Source organism: Camellia sinensis, chromosome 6 (genome assembly GCF_055761805.1).
Source record: "Camellia sinensis isolate YWXY chromosome 6, ASM5576180v1, whole genome shotgun sequence".
NCBI lineage: Eukaryota > Viridiplantae > Streptophyta > Magnoliopsida > Ericales > Theaceae > Camellia > Camellia sinensis.
The window spans coordinates 48,023,008-48,039,709 of NC_138966.1; the positions used below are offsets into that span (position 1 = coordinate 48,023,008).

The 16,702-nt window shown below is 33.7% G+C and overlaps 1 protein-coding gene across 1 annotated transcript; it reads right to left on the minus strand.

The window, feature by feature from the left end:
• Window positions 1-8,262: 8,262 nt before the first annotated feature.
• On the minus strand, window positions 8,263-11,727 carry LOC114292420 (protein NLP6). Its single transcript, XM_028236391.2, has 5 exons — window positions 11,419-11,727; window positions 10,725-11,245; window positions 9,956-10,006; window positions 8,924-9,842; window positions 8,263-8,796 (listed from the first exon to the last, which is right to left on the minus strand). The coding sequence occupies exons 1-5, from the start codon at window positions 11,579-11,581 to the stop codon at window positions 8,300-8,302; spliced, it is 2,151 nt and encodes a 716-aa protein (XP_028092192.2). The 5' UTR covers window positions 11,582-11,727; the 3' UTR covers window positions 8,263-8,299.
• Between the last annotated feature and the right edge of the window lie 4,975 nt (window positions 11,728-16,702).

The following is a 16,702-nucleotide window of genomic DNA, read 5'->3' on the forward strand; positions in this document are numbered from 1 at the left end:
ATACACATATACAACCCCGCCCCTTGTTTGGGCGTATAACAAAAACATTGGAAACTTTTGCATATTATAGATAATTAGAGTATAAGCCAAAACTCAGCAAACTTCACAATAAACAAGTACACACATAGAGGTTGACAAAGGAAGACGAGCATCGAGGGTTATGGCCGACCTCTAGATTTATTACCTACAGAATCAGACAAAATACAGAGTGAGACAATCTCAGTGAATAATAGTACTTTAATAACTCAATGTTCAACTTGAATTATAATGCAGAGCAATACGTATACAATGTAAAAGACAGGTGGTTAATCTGATTCTGTACTAATATTCAGAACGGCCTGGCCCTTGGCCTGGTGGGTTCACACATTCACAATTTGGCCCTCGGCCTCATAGATTCATAGCTTCACAAATTGGCCCTTGGCCTTATGGATTCATAGCTTCACAAATTGGCCCTTAAACAGAACGTCATTAAGCCCTTATCAAAATGGCATTAAGCCCTTATCAGAATGGCATAGAGCCCTTATCAGAATGCATACAACCCTTATCAGAATGGCATACAACCCTTATCAGAATGGCATATAGCCCTATTCATGCATGTATGAACTCAAGAGGTGGCTCGCACAGATTCTAGAAGTGACTCGCATTGTAGCACTTAGTTCCGTACAGCACTTTGCTTCATACTAATAGATCATACAAAATGGCCATAGGCCTCATAACTTTCACAGAACGGCTTTAAGCCTCATAACTTTCACAGAACGGCCATAGGCCTCATAACTTTCACATATGTATGGACTCAAGAGGTGGCTCGTACGGATTCTGGAGGTGTCTCACAGTGCAGCACTTAGTTCCGTACAACACTTTGTTCCATACCAGAAATCATTAGGTCTGAAAGATCGATCAAATCAAATCATGTCATAACATAGCATAAACGAAACAGATAAACAAAAACAAGTTCATACATATACTTAATTATGCTTGAATCATAAACAGATATCAGAGTTCATGCTTGATTATACATGGTACCTCCAACAGCGCTAACAAACCAATATAGAGCATATTTGTCAGTTCTATAACGGAACCTTCGGTACTGGGAACTTGTAACATACTTGAACCATGGTATTATTACCCCTGGATAAGGGCCATAGGCCATGGTATTATTACCCTCGGGTAAGGTTCATAGACCACGGTATTATTACCCCCGGGTAAGGGCTTTGTGCTAAGGATGCCATGGATACTTTTACATATACGGACAATCATTCATTAATTCAAAATATAACATATCAGAAAATAGAGCATTTCTTGTTATATTATGTCATTATAGTACACTTAACAAAGACAGAACAGTTTACATCGTAATGTGAGTTGCATGACAATGTCATTGATATTTAATTATGTCTTCAGGTTGAGTCATTCGTAAGTCAATCCGATGTTTATCATAATTCTTAGCAGTTATTAACGTAGAATCGTAAGTCAATCCGATGTTTATCATAATTCTTAGCAGTTATTAACGTAGAAAACAATCCGTGGTCTGATCTAATTATGCATTTTGGTAATCCATTCTGGGTAAATATCTATGGTCACAAAACATGTGTTGAACCAAATAAAACTGTAGAGGTTTATGATAGGTCATTCAGAACATCATGTTCCTGTTCAAAATATCAGGCTCCCATTAAGTGGGATTTACATTCATAATTCCTTCCCGTCAACTAATCGCATAGTGTTAATATTCATATGTAATTCTTGTGTGAAGTTCATAGATAATTTACATGTTATAGCACATTAATGATAACCATTAACCGTAACTGGAATACCGAGTAGGTTTAGAGTCATACCGATGTACGCCAAAATCTTTTAACGTTTACATAACTTCATACCGCTTTCCAATCAACATAATGTTAACGTAACGTAACTACTTGTGAAGAGCAGAGTGTTAATAATAAGAATTATTAATGGTAAAGAAATGTGCAATTACAGTACTACTACTCACAGTGCCATAGCGGAGCTCTTGCCCTCCCAGGTTATGACCTACACATGTGCATAACGTATACATTAGTTCTTTTTTCTTTCTTTCATTATTTCCTGCATCATTTACTTCGAATGAATTTACAGGCATCTTAGGGACATCAAACACATATTTCAAAAATACCAGAGGGTTAAGCACGCAAAACGGAGCAAACAAAATTTTACAGTTTGGGCCGCACGTGCGGCAAGGCTTCCCGCACGTGCGGCAGTGATCCCCGCATGTGCGGCGATTCTGGGCAGAATGCAGTTCGAAAATCCAGCAAAACCCAATTTTTGGTACACTTTTTCAAGGTTCAAAATAGGTTCTTTAATTGTTAGAATATGGTTCAAAAATCATATACATAAACATTACAAACATATCAATCTCAATATGAATTGGATCTTCTTCTTTCAACTCATAAACATAGCTTACCTTGACAATATTTCCAATCAACCAAGTGACAAGAGCATTTTCTCAATTCAACAATTAACACACACACAACTTCAATTACAACCCCAAATCTTACAAATGAAAAGGGGAATTCTTACTCAAATTTAAGAAAAGACTCAATTAAAGTAAAATTCACATACCTTAAGCCTTAAACCCTACAACCCCTCTTAATTCCCTAACCTTTCCTCTTGATAAAGTTCTCATTTTCCTTTCATTCTCCTCTTCTCTAATTTTTCCTCTCAGGAAATAATTTGAGCTAAAGGCTCCCAAGTCAAAATATCTAGGGAAAGTAATTATATATATAAAGTTAAATAAGACAAAGCTTAATCAATTTAATCACCCCAAATCAAATTTCTGCAAAAATGCTTATTAGTACTTAAAAATTATGCCGATCTCAAATGTAAAATAAATTTCAGATTATCAAGCCTCTAAGGCGTTCAATTTCTGATCTGAACATTCTAATTGTTACAAATATTTTTCTTATTAACAGATATACATCCATAAACATAAGATTCAATTCATTAAACTTACTTTCACATAAAATTTTACAATAAGTATTTAGATGCACAGAATAAGGGATCGAAAGTGTATCAAGAAACATGTACGAGGGTAGGGTTATTACAGATAGGCAATCCAAAAGAACAATCCAGACTTTGAAAGATATGTTACGTGTCTGCGTGCTAGACCTCAAAGGCAATTGGGATGAGCACCTATCTTTAGTAGAATTTGCTTATAACAACAGTTACCAAGCAAGCATTGGAATGACACCATACGAAGCACTGCATGAAAGGAGATGTCGATCACCTCTGTGTGGGACGGAAGTCAGAGATAGGAAATTATTAGGCCCTGAAATCGTGCAAATAACAAGTGATAAAATTTAGCTCATCCAACAACGAATTCGCACTGCCTAGAGTCGCCATAAAAGCTATGCAGATACAAGGAGACAATACTTAGAATTTCAAACAGGAGATCATGTGTTCCTAAAGATCTCACTAACAAGAGGACTTATCCAATTTGGAAAGCGATGGAAGTTAAACCCATGTTACATCGGGCCATTCGAGATACTGGAAATGATTGATCCTGTGGCATATCGCTTTGCACTGCTACCTGAACTGTCCAAGGTCCACAATGTGTTTCACGTTTCGATGCTTCGACGGTATCTCCGAGATCTACAACATGTTGTCAATTATGAGATCCTGGAAGTGCAAGAAGATCTCTCTTATGAAGAACAACTAGTGCAGATTCTCAATCGTCGTGTTCAGGTTCTCCAAAACTAGACTATACCCCTAGTGAAGGTCTTATGGAGGAATCATCGAGTTAAAGAAGCGACATGGGAAACTGCAAGTCAAATGCGAGCCAAATACCCATACATCTTCGAAAACCAAGGTACGTCAAGTTTGTGGACAAATCTCTATTTACAAGGGGAGAAATGTGGCACCTCAAATATTTAATTAACACCACGTTACTAAATAAAAAATAAATAATAATAATAAATATATGAAATAATTTATCTAATTACATTGCTATACATGCTAAATATGTAATTTAATTTAGCATTGATTTATCAAAAATAAGATGAATATATTTACTTGGTGGACAAGTTAACACAACAATTAAATTGAAGGAAAGTTAGGGGCTATGAGGAATTCAAAGAAACGTGTGCAATTGCTGGATGAGTGAAACCAAAGCATCTGTGCTGTCTAGGACTAGGCGAGGTGATTCATTAGTTTAGTGACATAAATATAGGATGAGGCACCCAGGCCATATGTACATAAAAGGGAGTCACGGGTAGCCAACGAAGAAAAAAAAAAAAAAAGGAAAAAGGAGCCCCGGAAAGCAGGAAAAAAATAATAGTAACAACTGGATAATGGTCAATATTAAGGTGAGTTATATTATATATTGAGTCACTATAGTATATTTTACGTATGTTTTGAATTACCATAACTTATTTTACCTAATTTGTGTTTTATAAATTATATTAATATTTCGATTACGTTGATTATTTCAGAACTCTATTTGCTTAAATTGAAACACATGGATATGTTTATTTAAATTTTAATAATTATTTGACTATGAGTTTGTAAATAATTATTTTTTATAAATACCACCACGGGAATCCCACGTCTTGGGAGACTTAAATAAACCATTGGCTTCTGATTGGTTACCTTGTGGCCCTCTAGTTGTCATGGATCCATTGACTTCTATTTTGACTGTCACTTCAGTGACCTCTGCTCTATTCCGTTCTGTATCATGGTTATGATTATTTATTTACATTGTTTCTGTATTTCAGTTTCTATCACTTAAATAATTGTTTATTCAAATTAAGTTAAGTTAATATTTTAACTTAAATAACTATCCATAATTATTTTGTATCCCCTATACTCTTGGTATAATATTTCTCACTTTACTGTGTGCTTATAGTTGTTACTCCTTTTAGGTGATGAGATATAAAGAACTATAACCTCGTATAGTGGGACCCGCACGAAATTTGATGCCGACCTGTTACATTTTGTTTTTGGAAAATTTACCCATAAATCCTATTTTCTGAAAAGTTGAACCATTTAGTCCTAAAAATTTTTTATGTACCATTTAGTCCCATTTAATTTTGGTAAACAATATCAAACATCATCATCAAAACAATATCAAACATCAAAACATCATCATCAAACAACATCCGGGATTACCAAAGAAGAACCCTAACTTCCACAGCGTTCGATCTCCCACTTCTCACATCATCGGCAAGATTCCCCCTGCTTCAGACTCCTCCCTCATCTTCCTCATTCGAAAAACCAAAAACTATTCCAGACTCTCACATGAAAAAAAATAAAATAATAACAATAATAATAAATAAATAAAAAAGGCTTTGGAAATTTGTGTTTGTTCATCTTCAATTGGTGCAATCGATTCAGTGGCGGAAAATCATCGGACCGCAAAATCAGAGAAGTTGCTTCTGACGCAACACGCCGAGAAGCACTTCACGGTGGGCGAGATCGTCCGCGACATCATCATCGACATCTCTGACGGCCTCACCGTCCTCTTCGCTCTCGCCGCCGGTCTCTCCGGTGCAAACGCTTCCTCCTCCATCATCATCACCGCCGGCATCGCCGAGGTTGCCGCCGGCGCAATCTCCATGGGATTTGGCGATGGTTTCAACGTCATCGACGCCACATTCAGTCGGTCTGATGTTCTTCTTCGATTTGAGGGATTTGAGGGAAGAACATCACTGTGTTGATGATTTCGATCGAATGTCACACATCCGATATTCAAGAACATTCAAGAATATCACTGTGTTGAACAACATCCCAGATCCGACATTCAAGAACATCAATGTGTTGAAGAACATCACAGATCTGATATTCGATCCGATTTGAGGGAAGAACATCACTGTGTTGATGATGTTTTGTTAATGTTGATCTGTTTTGATGTTGTTTTGATGATGTTTGATGTTCGAAAATTACCCAAGTTTTTCTTTTCTTTTTCAGATTGCTTTTTTGCTTTGAAGGTCTGGAATGCCCACACATTGACCATTAATGGCAACCCATTATCCTTTAGAAATGGTTGTTTGTTTAGTGATGTATAATGTATATGTTGATGTTTGATATATATTTTTTTAGTTTGATGTTGTGATGTTGTGTTGTTGATGATGTGATGATGTTTGATGATGATGATGATGATGTTTGTTGATGATGTTGTGATGTTTGATGTTGTTTTAATGATGATGTTTGTGATGTTTGATGTTGTTTTGATGATGATGTTTGATGTTGCTTGATGATGATGTTTTGATGTTTGATGTTGTTTTGAAGATGATGTTTGATGTTGTTTTGATAATGATGTTGTGATGTTTGATGTTGTTTTGATGATGATGATGATGATGTTGTTGTTTTGACGATGATGATGTTTGATGTATATGCCCTCTATGGTCAATTTCCTTATAATGTGACCTTTCCGTCTACAAGAAAACTTTTAAGACTAAATAGAGTATAAGTTATTAATTTGGGATTTATTAGTGCATCACCCTTTGCTTTTCTTCTCTTTTTCTTTTTTCTAAAATTCTATGACCACATAATAAAATAATAACAGCCCTATTGACGTATTTTCTTAACAATAGAATGATTAATGAAGTTAATTTTTTGTTTAATTATTTCTTACTTTCATTTTGCCTCCGCATGCACCATTTAATTTTTTAAGATTAGAATTAATTAGTAAGTCACGATTCCAACCCTATACTCTTGGGATTAGGTTGTGACGCATGAGACGTCAAAAGAGACTATCCCTCTGAAATGAAAAATTTGACCTTATTAAATGTAATGAGTGACAGTTGTCGGACAGATATAATTGGCAAATTAAAAGTTGTCACGATATGTGTTTGGTTCGGACTTCGTAGTATTAGCCTCGGCAACCACCTATCACAGTTACAAAATAATAATAATAATAATAATAATAATTTAAAAAATAATTTGTAATAAACCAAAAAACTCATACATCAAATTTTATAAAACTAATGTGTGATTAACATTTTAAAAATTGTGAATCATTTTACGAGTCTTTCAGAAGGAGAAATTATAATTTAGTGTATATTTTCAAAATAAATTTTAAATCAATGGTAAATTTTATCAATTTTAATAATTAGTTATAAACTTTTTTTTTATTAATTTATAAATATTTTGTGAAAATATCATTGATTTGTAATTTTTGCAAAATAAATTGAAATAAATTACAAATATACACCCTCAAGTTTATTTAAAATATAAGTTATCCCAGTAATTTTGAAAATTACAAATATTTCCTTATCAGAATTCTTTGTTTAACATAATGAATAAAAAAATTAAATTTCTAACTATTCTTCTATCCAACAATAAAATTACATAAATTGTTAATAGAAATATATTTCCGACATTATTAAAATTTGTTAATTGACATAATTAATGAAATGAATCATTTGTTATATGATTAGAAATTTAAAGGGTAAAATGTAATTTCCAAAATTACAAAGAACATTTCGTATTTTAAATAAATATCAAGGAGTGTGTTTGTAATTTACCCAATAAATTGATACACTTTTGCCAACTCATTCTATATGAATTTTTTGTACAATTTTTTTATTTGTACATCATTTTTTCCCCCCTATAACTCACCTCCCTTGAGTGTAACAAAAAATATATATATATATATATAATATTTCACAATTTTAATATAATTATATTAACCTACTTTTATGAGACCAGTGTTGGGTTGGCAAGCCACCAACCTTGTGCGCTAAACGGATTGCGCATGTCCAATCTATGGTGGATTGGAGACAAAACTTAGCTAAAATAAAAATAAATAAATAATGTTATATAAACAAATAAATAAATTCATACATAATAATGTGAGTCATTAAGAACCATTCATTTCAAAACAAAACAATATTTTTTTGAATGAATAAAAAAAATCATTAAATATACATTTATTTACAATAAAGACATTACCACATTACTCTTGTAAATTTTTTTTTTATAAATTGAGAAATGCCCCATCCCCCATTTCATCACCCCCAATTGCACCTCTAATGAGATAGCAAATAATACCAATCAATTAACTCTCTTCAAATTCTTCTCTCCTTTTAAAACTGTTTGCCACCTTATTAGAGGTGTAATTGGAAGTGATGAAACGAAGAGATGTAGCAAAACTCATAAATTTTATGCATGGATAAAATTTTTCATTTTAAATAGTTAGTACTGATTATGGGGAAACATTACCATCAAATTCTAGGGAGAAAAAAATAACATCTTAAGGAGGGTGACAGATAACCAATGGAATAAATGCTCATCTCCAGGTAAACTTGCAAATGAATAGACCAATCCCCTTTTATAGATGATCAGTAATTGGTAACTTTGGTACAAGCAATACCACAATACAAGTTTTGCCTTCCAATCTAGAAATGCACATATAATCTCGTAAGTCCCCATCACAAGCTATTAAAATCAAATCACCGTCCTCATCTTCATGTTTGACATAATAAGTTCCAGCCTCTAGGTTTAGCCTCTGCGCCACTTCTTGCTGCAACTCTATGAGACTCGATGACAAAGACAGACGAAACTTAATTGCATTACCTTTTGCATATTTTGCTTCTATAGTCACAACATTGGCATCTTGCAACGTTGTATCATGTGGCTCGGTGTGAACGATACTAGCTAAGGGTTGAGCAAAAAGAAGATCATCAAGATTCAATTGTGAGCTTTGTTCTAGATCAACACACAGGGCCGATTCATTGGGCTGAGAGAAACCAGACTTTTTTGTAATGTGAGGTGGCCACCTATCAATACCATACACTCTACATGCACGCTTCAACGTAGATTTGCCAACTGCAAAAGGAAGGATCCAAATAAGAGATATTACCTTCTATTTGTTTATAGAAGAGTCCATCTAGTTGAAATAACTACCAAGATCACAAGCAACATTATATTTTATTTTATGAAAGTGCAAGCATACCTTGGAGGTTTTCTGCAGCATCCTCGAGTTTCATTTTTGAAGATTGTCGGATATCTTCTAAGGCAATTTTAATTTTAACTCCAGATTTGTTGCCTTTTATTTCTGAAGCCTTTATTGTACCTCCAGATTTGTTTCCTTTTCTTTTTGACGCCTTTACTGTGCTTTTCTCTTGCATACAAGTAATAGCAATGCTGTCACGTTCTGTACCACCAACATTACTTCCAGTATTTATGGCATTCATTGATTGTTGATCTGATGAATCCACTTGCATCACCTCAACTTCACTTTGTAAGGGTTCTGACCAAGGCAAAGATATAGTAGTTTGAGGCCTTTGAACATGATCAAGTTTCTCACCACCGATTTCTTCAATACAAAAGTCTTCCCCAAGTTCTTTTCTAGAAGCAACCCTAAGAGTACGAAAATCTTTCCTCATTGATTTCAATATTTTCTTCAATGAGGCATGTGGGTTTTCATTGGTTTCGTTGCTCACAGGCAAAAAGAACTCTAGCACGTAATCATCATTTTCAGTGCAACTGCTCTGCAAGCATATCGCGAAGCAACCACTTAATCCATACTTTCGTGCATGGTGTGCCAAGGGGTACTCAGTTAGGCTAAGTTGAGTTACATCCCTGCAGAATACCATATCAGTGGACGAAAGTGCTCTCCCAACAACCCCCACCCCATTCTTTAAGTGAAACATAGAATTGATATACTGAAAATCATGACATTTATCTTCATGTTTGTAGTAATAACAACTTACACCAAGGATGCCACCATCAACTAGAGGCCTACATGGCCAACCTACCTTGCATGGGACCCATGCCTGAGCTAAAGGTAAATCATAAACTTCGCATACCACTTTCAACACATTCTTGATTTCATCCAAGGCAACTGTACGAGCTTCATTTTGAGCCTCATCCTAGTTTGAAAGTATTGTCACATCCAGGTATTAGTCAGAAAATATTCCTCACCATATTAATTTAAGAAAAATAAAAAACCAAATTTGCCATTGTATTATAGTTTGCCACTTACTAATTCCATGTCCTTGTGATCAAATCCAATTGGACATTTCAGACCTTTCATCTGCAGGGGAATGGAAAGATGTAACTGAGAAATCTCATAAACTTTGAAATGTAGAATAACATTTTGCCAATAGAAGGAAACATATAAAAAACTCTATAATGGAAAAAATTCAGTCCATCGGAATATCTATTATCATGTTTGGCTCGATAAAAAGGAAAGAATATACATTGGAAATTTGGAAATGAAACCACCATATTCTCCGATTTAGGAGAATGGACATTTTATTGGAAAGCCAAGAATTAGCCATTCTATTGAAGCCCACAATCATTCCAACCAACAAAACACTACCTTAGTGTAGTAATGTGATTCCAGTTTGGGAACCGAACTAGGAATTGCATTCTCATTTTAGAACACATCCAAACAACGAAATGAAAGAGACTTGACATAAGATTCTTATTATGCATCAATGAATTGTTCTTGCCATCCAAACATGAGTGTTTTAAAACACTTATGATCTAGAAAAATGAGAATGTGGTTTACTCTTTTGTGTGTTAACCCCTCCGAGCATAGTTAACAAACACATGACAAATTTAACAGTGTTTAACATATGCGTTAAAGCATTATTTTTCTCTTTGAACAGGAAAACCCCCACCAACTTATTACACAAATAAACACACCACACCACACCACTGTAGATGTTCGAAGAGAGAGAGTGTAATGAGTAATCAATATTAACAAGATATTGAAAATGCCAATTTGTGAGTGAGGGGGGACCAACCTCAAAATCTTCATATATTCCGTACCTAATAAGCCTTTCACAAATTGGAATTATAAGGTCGTCCTCTAGTGTCACTACTTCAATTACGCCAACACACCTTTGGGTAGAAGGTTCAAAGACTGGGAAAGCCAAAGATTCTCGGACTCCACAACGTAGAGCATCGTCACGCTGTGGATACTCTGTGACAGAGTAAAACTCCACATTAGGAGTGGATTCGGGGAATTGATGCTTGAACACTCGGCCAGGAAGAGGAAGGTGTTGTTCACAAGTCTTCCCCCCATCCAAATCAATGTCAAATTTAGAATCCATACAGATCATCCTATACCCACAAAGCCCGTCAACACCAAGTCCATTATAAAATGATGTTATTAGAGAGAAAGGTTGGTTTCGAGTTGTAAGAAAAGACCGGCCCTCATTTTTTGTTATGGGTGCCCAAAATTGAACTAGATTCGGACCATAAGGCCAACTGTCTGTAGTTCTGTAAAGCAAATCTCTGATGATCTTGTTTAAGTTGGAAATATCTGATAAAAACAAACAAATTTCAAGAGAGGATTGATTTCAAAACAAGGTAACATTATTGATTTAAATTGACTTGAAACGACTAAACTATAAAATAAATAAATAAATATTCAAATCTAAAAATAATAATCATAATAAATAAATAAATAAATAAAGAGAGATAGGAGTAACTCACCGCCGTCGGGGAGAGTAAAAGGACGTTGGGGTTCGTCGTCTTCTCGGCTCCAGAAAACCCCTTCATTGAAATATTTTGAGGGCAACCAGTTGAGTTCCTTGTACGTATATTCCTTGAAATCGTTAGGGAAATACGATAAAAATTTCTCTTCTGCGTCGGCCATTTTTCTGAGAAATCAATCGGGGATCTTCCAGACCCAGTTATGGTGTATAAACACAATTTTTGCAAATAACTAGGGTTCAAATTGGGTAGAAAAAGGGCTGCGTTCAAAGGGCTTTTTCCATCGACGAGTTCTCATTCACTCTCTACAAAAAATAAAAAAATAACACGTAATATTTTCTCAAGTCCCCATTTGTCAGATTATTATTTTTTATTTGTTTATTTTTTTAAGACAAATAAAAGTCAAAACCAAAAGGGAAAATTAGTGTAGGGTCTCTCTCCCACTTTTCGTAATGGAAGAGATTTACAAAATTATTTTTTTGATGTCTAAAGTCCCTAAACATATATCAGACAAATTTGACTCGTTGTCTCTCTAAACATATATAGCTCAGCTCTGTTTTCTCCAAATGTCTCAACTCTCTCTCTTCTCCCTCTCTCTCTCCTACATCAACCCCAAACCCTAGCTTCTTCTTTCATCCTCGAATTCATCAGAGATTGCTGTTGATCAATATTGAGGGACCAAGTCCTCGACATTCCGGCGACATCCACAAACAACGTACAGAACAATAGCTACATACCAAACATATTAACGGCTGTGATCATCTTATCATGGTACTTCTCCAACATAGGAGTTCTTTTACTCAACAAGTACCTTCTCAGCATCTACGGTTACAAGTACCTAATCTTCCTTACCATGCTCCACATGCTATCATGCGCCGTATATAGCTTCGCTGCCATTAATTGGCTTGAGATTGCTCATTTCCAGCAAATCTTATCTCATCACCAATTCTTCAAAATCTTCGCTTTCTCCGCCATTTTCGGCTTCTTCGTCATCTCTGACAACATCTTTCTTCGCTACCTACCTGTCTCATTCAACCAAGCCATTAGCTCCACCACTTCTTTCTTCATTGCCATCTTCGCCTTCCTCATCACTTTCAAGAAAGAGTCCCCCCAGGTATTTCAATTCATAATTCAAAAGGCAAATTACACTGGTCACATTAAACTCTTCATTTAAACTATGATTGAATCAGCAGTAGCAGAACCAAAGACAAATTGATTAAATCAAAGTTTTATAGTTCCAGAGAAATTCTGGACCAGAGAAATTTGAATTTTCTCTGGGTTGAACCCAGAGAAATTCATAGCATTAAGTTTAAAGAAAATCTATCACAAACTCATAGAAGAACTATTAATTTGTTTGTACAGGAAATTGTGATTGAATCAGCAGCAGTAGAACCAAAGACAAATTGATCAAATCAGAGTTTTATAGTTCTAGAGAAAATTTAGAATTTCTCTGGGTTCAACAACCTGGCTTGAACTGAAATTTCTCTTGGTTGATCCAGAGAAATTTTGTGGTTTGGATTGACCAAACAGATATGTATGGTCACTGAGATATGTATATAAACTCTTTTTGGCATAAATTCCAACTAAGAATGGAAAAGTAATGGCAAAACACAAACTCTGCAGCCTCAAATATGAAATTTTTGCACCCTAGAGTTTGATCTCAAATATCATGAACTAAACAAATAAATAACAAAAGGAAAAAATAAAACTTATTTCAAGTTGTTCCAATATGGGTCAAAAAAGATTAGTGCATTGTGTGCCAGATGACATCCTACAAACTGAAATGCATAAAAAGTCATGACACAGTTAACCTGGGTACTGTAGACAAAATTTAATGGACATGCAAGCAAGAACAATCGAAGAGAGAAAACAAGCAAGCATCAAACACACAGTGGGAAATTTCTCTGTGATGAATTTTCTCTAGATCAACTTGAGGGATCTTAGACATTATAAAAATATTGAGTGTCCTTTATGCTGTAAAATCTTAATACCAGGGACCTTAAAAAAAGTTTCCCAAACCAAAAATTACATAAGGATATTTCGGAAAAATGGTTAAAATTTATTTTTCAGTTTTTAATTCAATTTGAATTATATCATCTCTCATAATTTTTATACATTTTTTTAAAAAAATTAAAAAATATCAAAAAATTAACTTTTAATCATTTTTCCAAAATAGTCCATAATTGTTTTGGGACGTTGGTTAAAAGTTGATTTTTTTTTTTTAAAAATGTATTAAAAATTAAAGAGTTAAAAATTAAAAATTAACTTTTAACCATGTTTCTAAAATAGATAAAAAGGACATCATTGAAATACTTACTAACTGTTTGACCAGACCTCATAAAATTGAATTTGACATTTCGATTTTTATGGTGGTGCCCAAGCACAGTCAAGAACATAGCTACATTTTCCTCTAACACAACATATTTTGAATCTGACACACCCTTTGTTCTGATAAGCCCATACAACCACATAAAGGTATGCCTATTCATTCGTAGTTGTTCATGGCAATCTATGTCATTATTTCTGACTAACCTATTTAGGTGGTCAAGTTGTTGTTTGAAATGATTAGGATTTCTACTTATTTTTCTCGTAGCCTCAAATCTTTCCAGTGCAGCATGCAAAATGATAATATAAACTCCACAACTATAATTCATGGATGATACAATATGTTACAGGGCAACATAGGCCTCAATAAGGTCTCTCCAACTATCAAATCATTTATTATTTGCCATCTATGAAAAGAAATAGTGCACAAGTAAATTAAATAACTAAAGCAATCAAATAGATAACTAAATCAATGCTAACTATTATTCACAGCAAGTCCATGTAAATTTGATAGAAAATAATCTCATCCACAAGAAGCATTCAATAAGAAGGATTATTAAGTTACATCAAAAATCAAACTTTTGACATAATTTTGTAGACAATTAGATAATGTAAAAAAATCAATCTGATTATAAAAATCTGATTATGTAAACTAACTTTCCCAATATATCAATCTTGGGAAAAATCTGATCATAAAAATCTAATTATTAGACAAAAATCAATCTTTAAACTACCTTTCCCAATATATAAAAATCTAATTATCTAAAAAAATCAAACTCTTCATATATTATTTATTATTTATTTATTTTTTTAATGTCAAGAGTTTGATTCAATCAAATCCCTAGATTTTACATACAAAACAAACAAATTTTTATTGCTTGAATCAAAGCCCACCCCCCCCCCCCCAAAAAAAAAAAACAATAAAACAGAGACAAATTTTTATTGCTTGAATCAAATGTGATTACAAAACAATCAAAGCCCAAAAAAAATTAAAAAAAAGAAACAAAATCTGTTTGATTAGAAACTTTTGGCCCTCTTGTCTAGATTGAACAAAAATAGTGGGTTTAGAAAGTTCCAAAAATTATAGAAAGTTTAGATTAAACAAAAAGTTTCAAAAATTAGTGGGTTTATAAAGTTTCAAGAAGGGCAAAAAAGTTTCAAAGTTCCAAATCAGTGGGTTTAGAAATCAGTTTAGATTTAGTTCCAAAAATCAATTTAGATTGAAACTTTCACAAGTTTCTGGCCCTCTTGTTTACGATTTTTGTTATCTCAATGGGTTTAGAAACTTTCTAGCCCTCTTGTCTATGATTAGAAAGTTTAGATTGAACAAAAATAAGTGGGTTTAGAAAGTTCCAAATATCATAGACAAGAGGGTAAAAATCAGCCTCAAGAGGGTTTAGATTGAACAAAAATCAGTGGAAAGACCACAAATGGTTTACATAAAAATCGTACAAGAAAAACCCAAAACCAGAAAATCAAAAAAAAGAGAGCAAAGTAGAGGGAAACGATGATTATCACTGGAAAGAAGTCTTGCCAACGGAAATTAGTCACAAAATTGAGTAGATCTACACTTGCAAAACCAGAGTCTTTTTCTCTACTGGATGTATGAGCTGTATATGTTTTCTTGAGCCCTAGTCTACGTATAAAGATAGACGAGGGTATATTAGACTTTTTAAGTCATATCCCAGACCAGGAGATATGATATAATGGGGGGTGGTGGTATTGTATATCCTCCAATTTTGGGAGATATACAATCCCATAGTATATTATATCCTCTTAAAAGAAAATTACAAACATAAGATATGTGAACCCCACAAGATATAATATACAATCTCAACATTTATATCCTAGAATCAAACAGGGCCCAAAGGCTTAGCAAACACAAGCTGCACAAGAAAAGGAGGAATTTCCTCCATCCAAACAACAACCTCATCAAGATCAACGGCTATCCTTGCAAGACAATTAGCCACCAAATTACCTAAGAGCTTGACATGCTTCAGTAGTTGTTCATCAAAATGCCCAAGCAAATTTCTCATAGATCGATCAATATGCCCAAACCCAACATGACAAAAGTCATGCGAGCACACAACTCAGATTACTATGGATATAACTATTACAATTTGGCTTCTCCGTTTGGACTTTCTAGGTTTATTTTGAAATTAAATTCAGTGATTTAAATTATATATTGAGTAAAATATTTATATAAAAAAGCAAAATAATTGGATATTAATAGTTATATATTTGAATTATTTTTATTTTAAAAAAATAGACAATAAATATAATTTGAAGAATTTTTTGTAATATAAATTTGATTTAAACATATACGTATTGATATCTAATGATCTTAATTTTTTGAATAAATATTCTACTTAATAAGTCTTAAAAATGAGCAGTTTGAAATCAATTTTACAAAATTCAAACGCTCTCTCAAATTAAAATAATTATTAGTATGATAGTAACCTAGTTATTAAGTTGGACATATAAGATATATTGTTGTGTTTATTTGTGTAGTATTATAGTGATATTAGAGTGTATGTGCTTTTTAAAATGGGCATGTTCATTATTATAATTAGGGTAAATTATGTAAATGGTTCCTGTAATTTATCCGTTTTATAATTTTGGTCCCTGTTGTTTTAATTTGATCAATTTTACCCTTGAATTTTACGGATTGTGTCATATTAGTCTAATAAATAACGACAGTTAAGTTTGATGGATGGAAAATTAAATGATGTGTCAATTTAGTTCTTATAGTTTATAAGATGTGTTAATTTGGTCCTTGTAATTTATAAAAAAGTCAAAACTGCGGGTGATTTGATTTAGTTTTTAGTCCTGCTGTTGTATTGGTTTAGTTCTGTTCTGTTCCTTCCGTTGGTTACTCACCAACTTGGGGTGCTTGCATATGATTGGATGGGCTATTTCGTGCCAACCTCGTTGGGATGATTTATCTCATTATGATGCT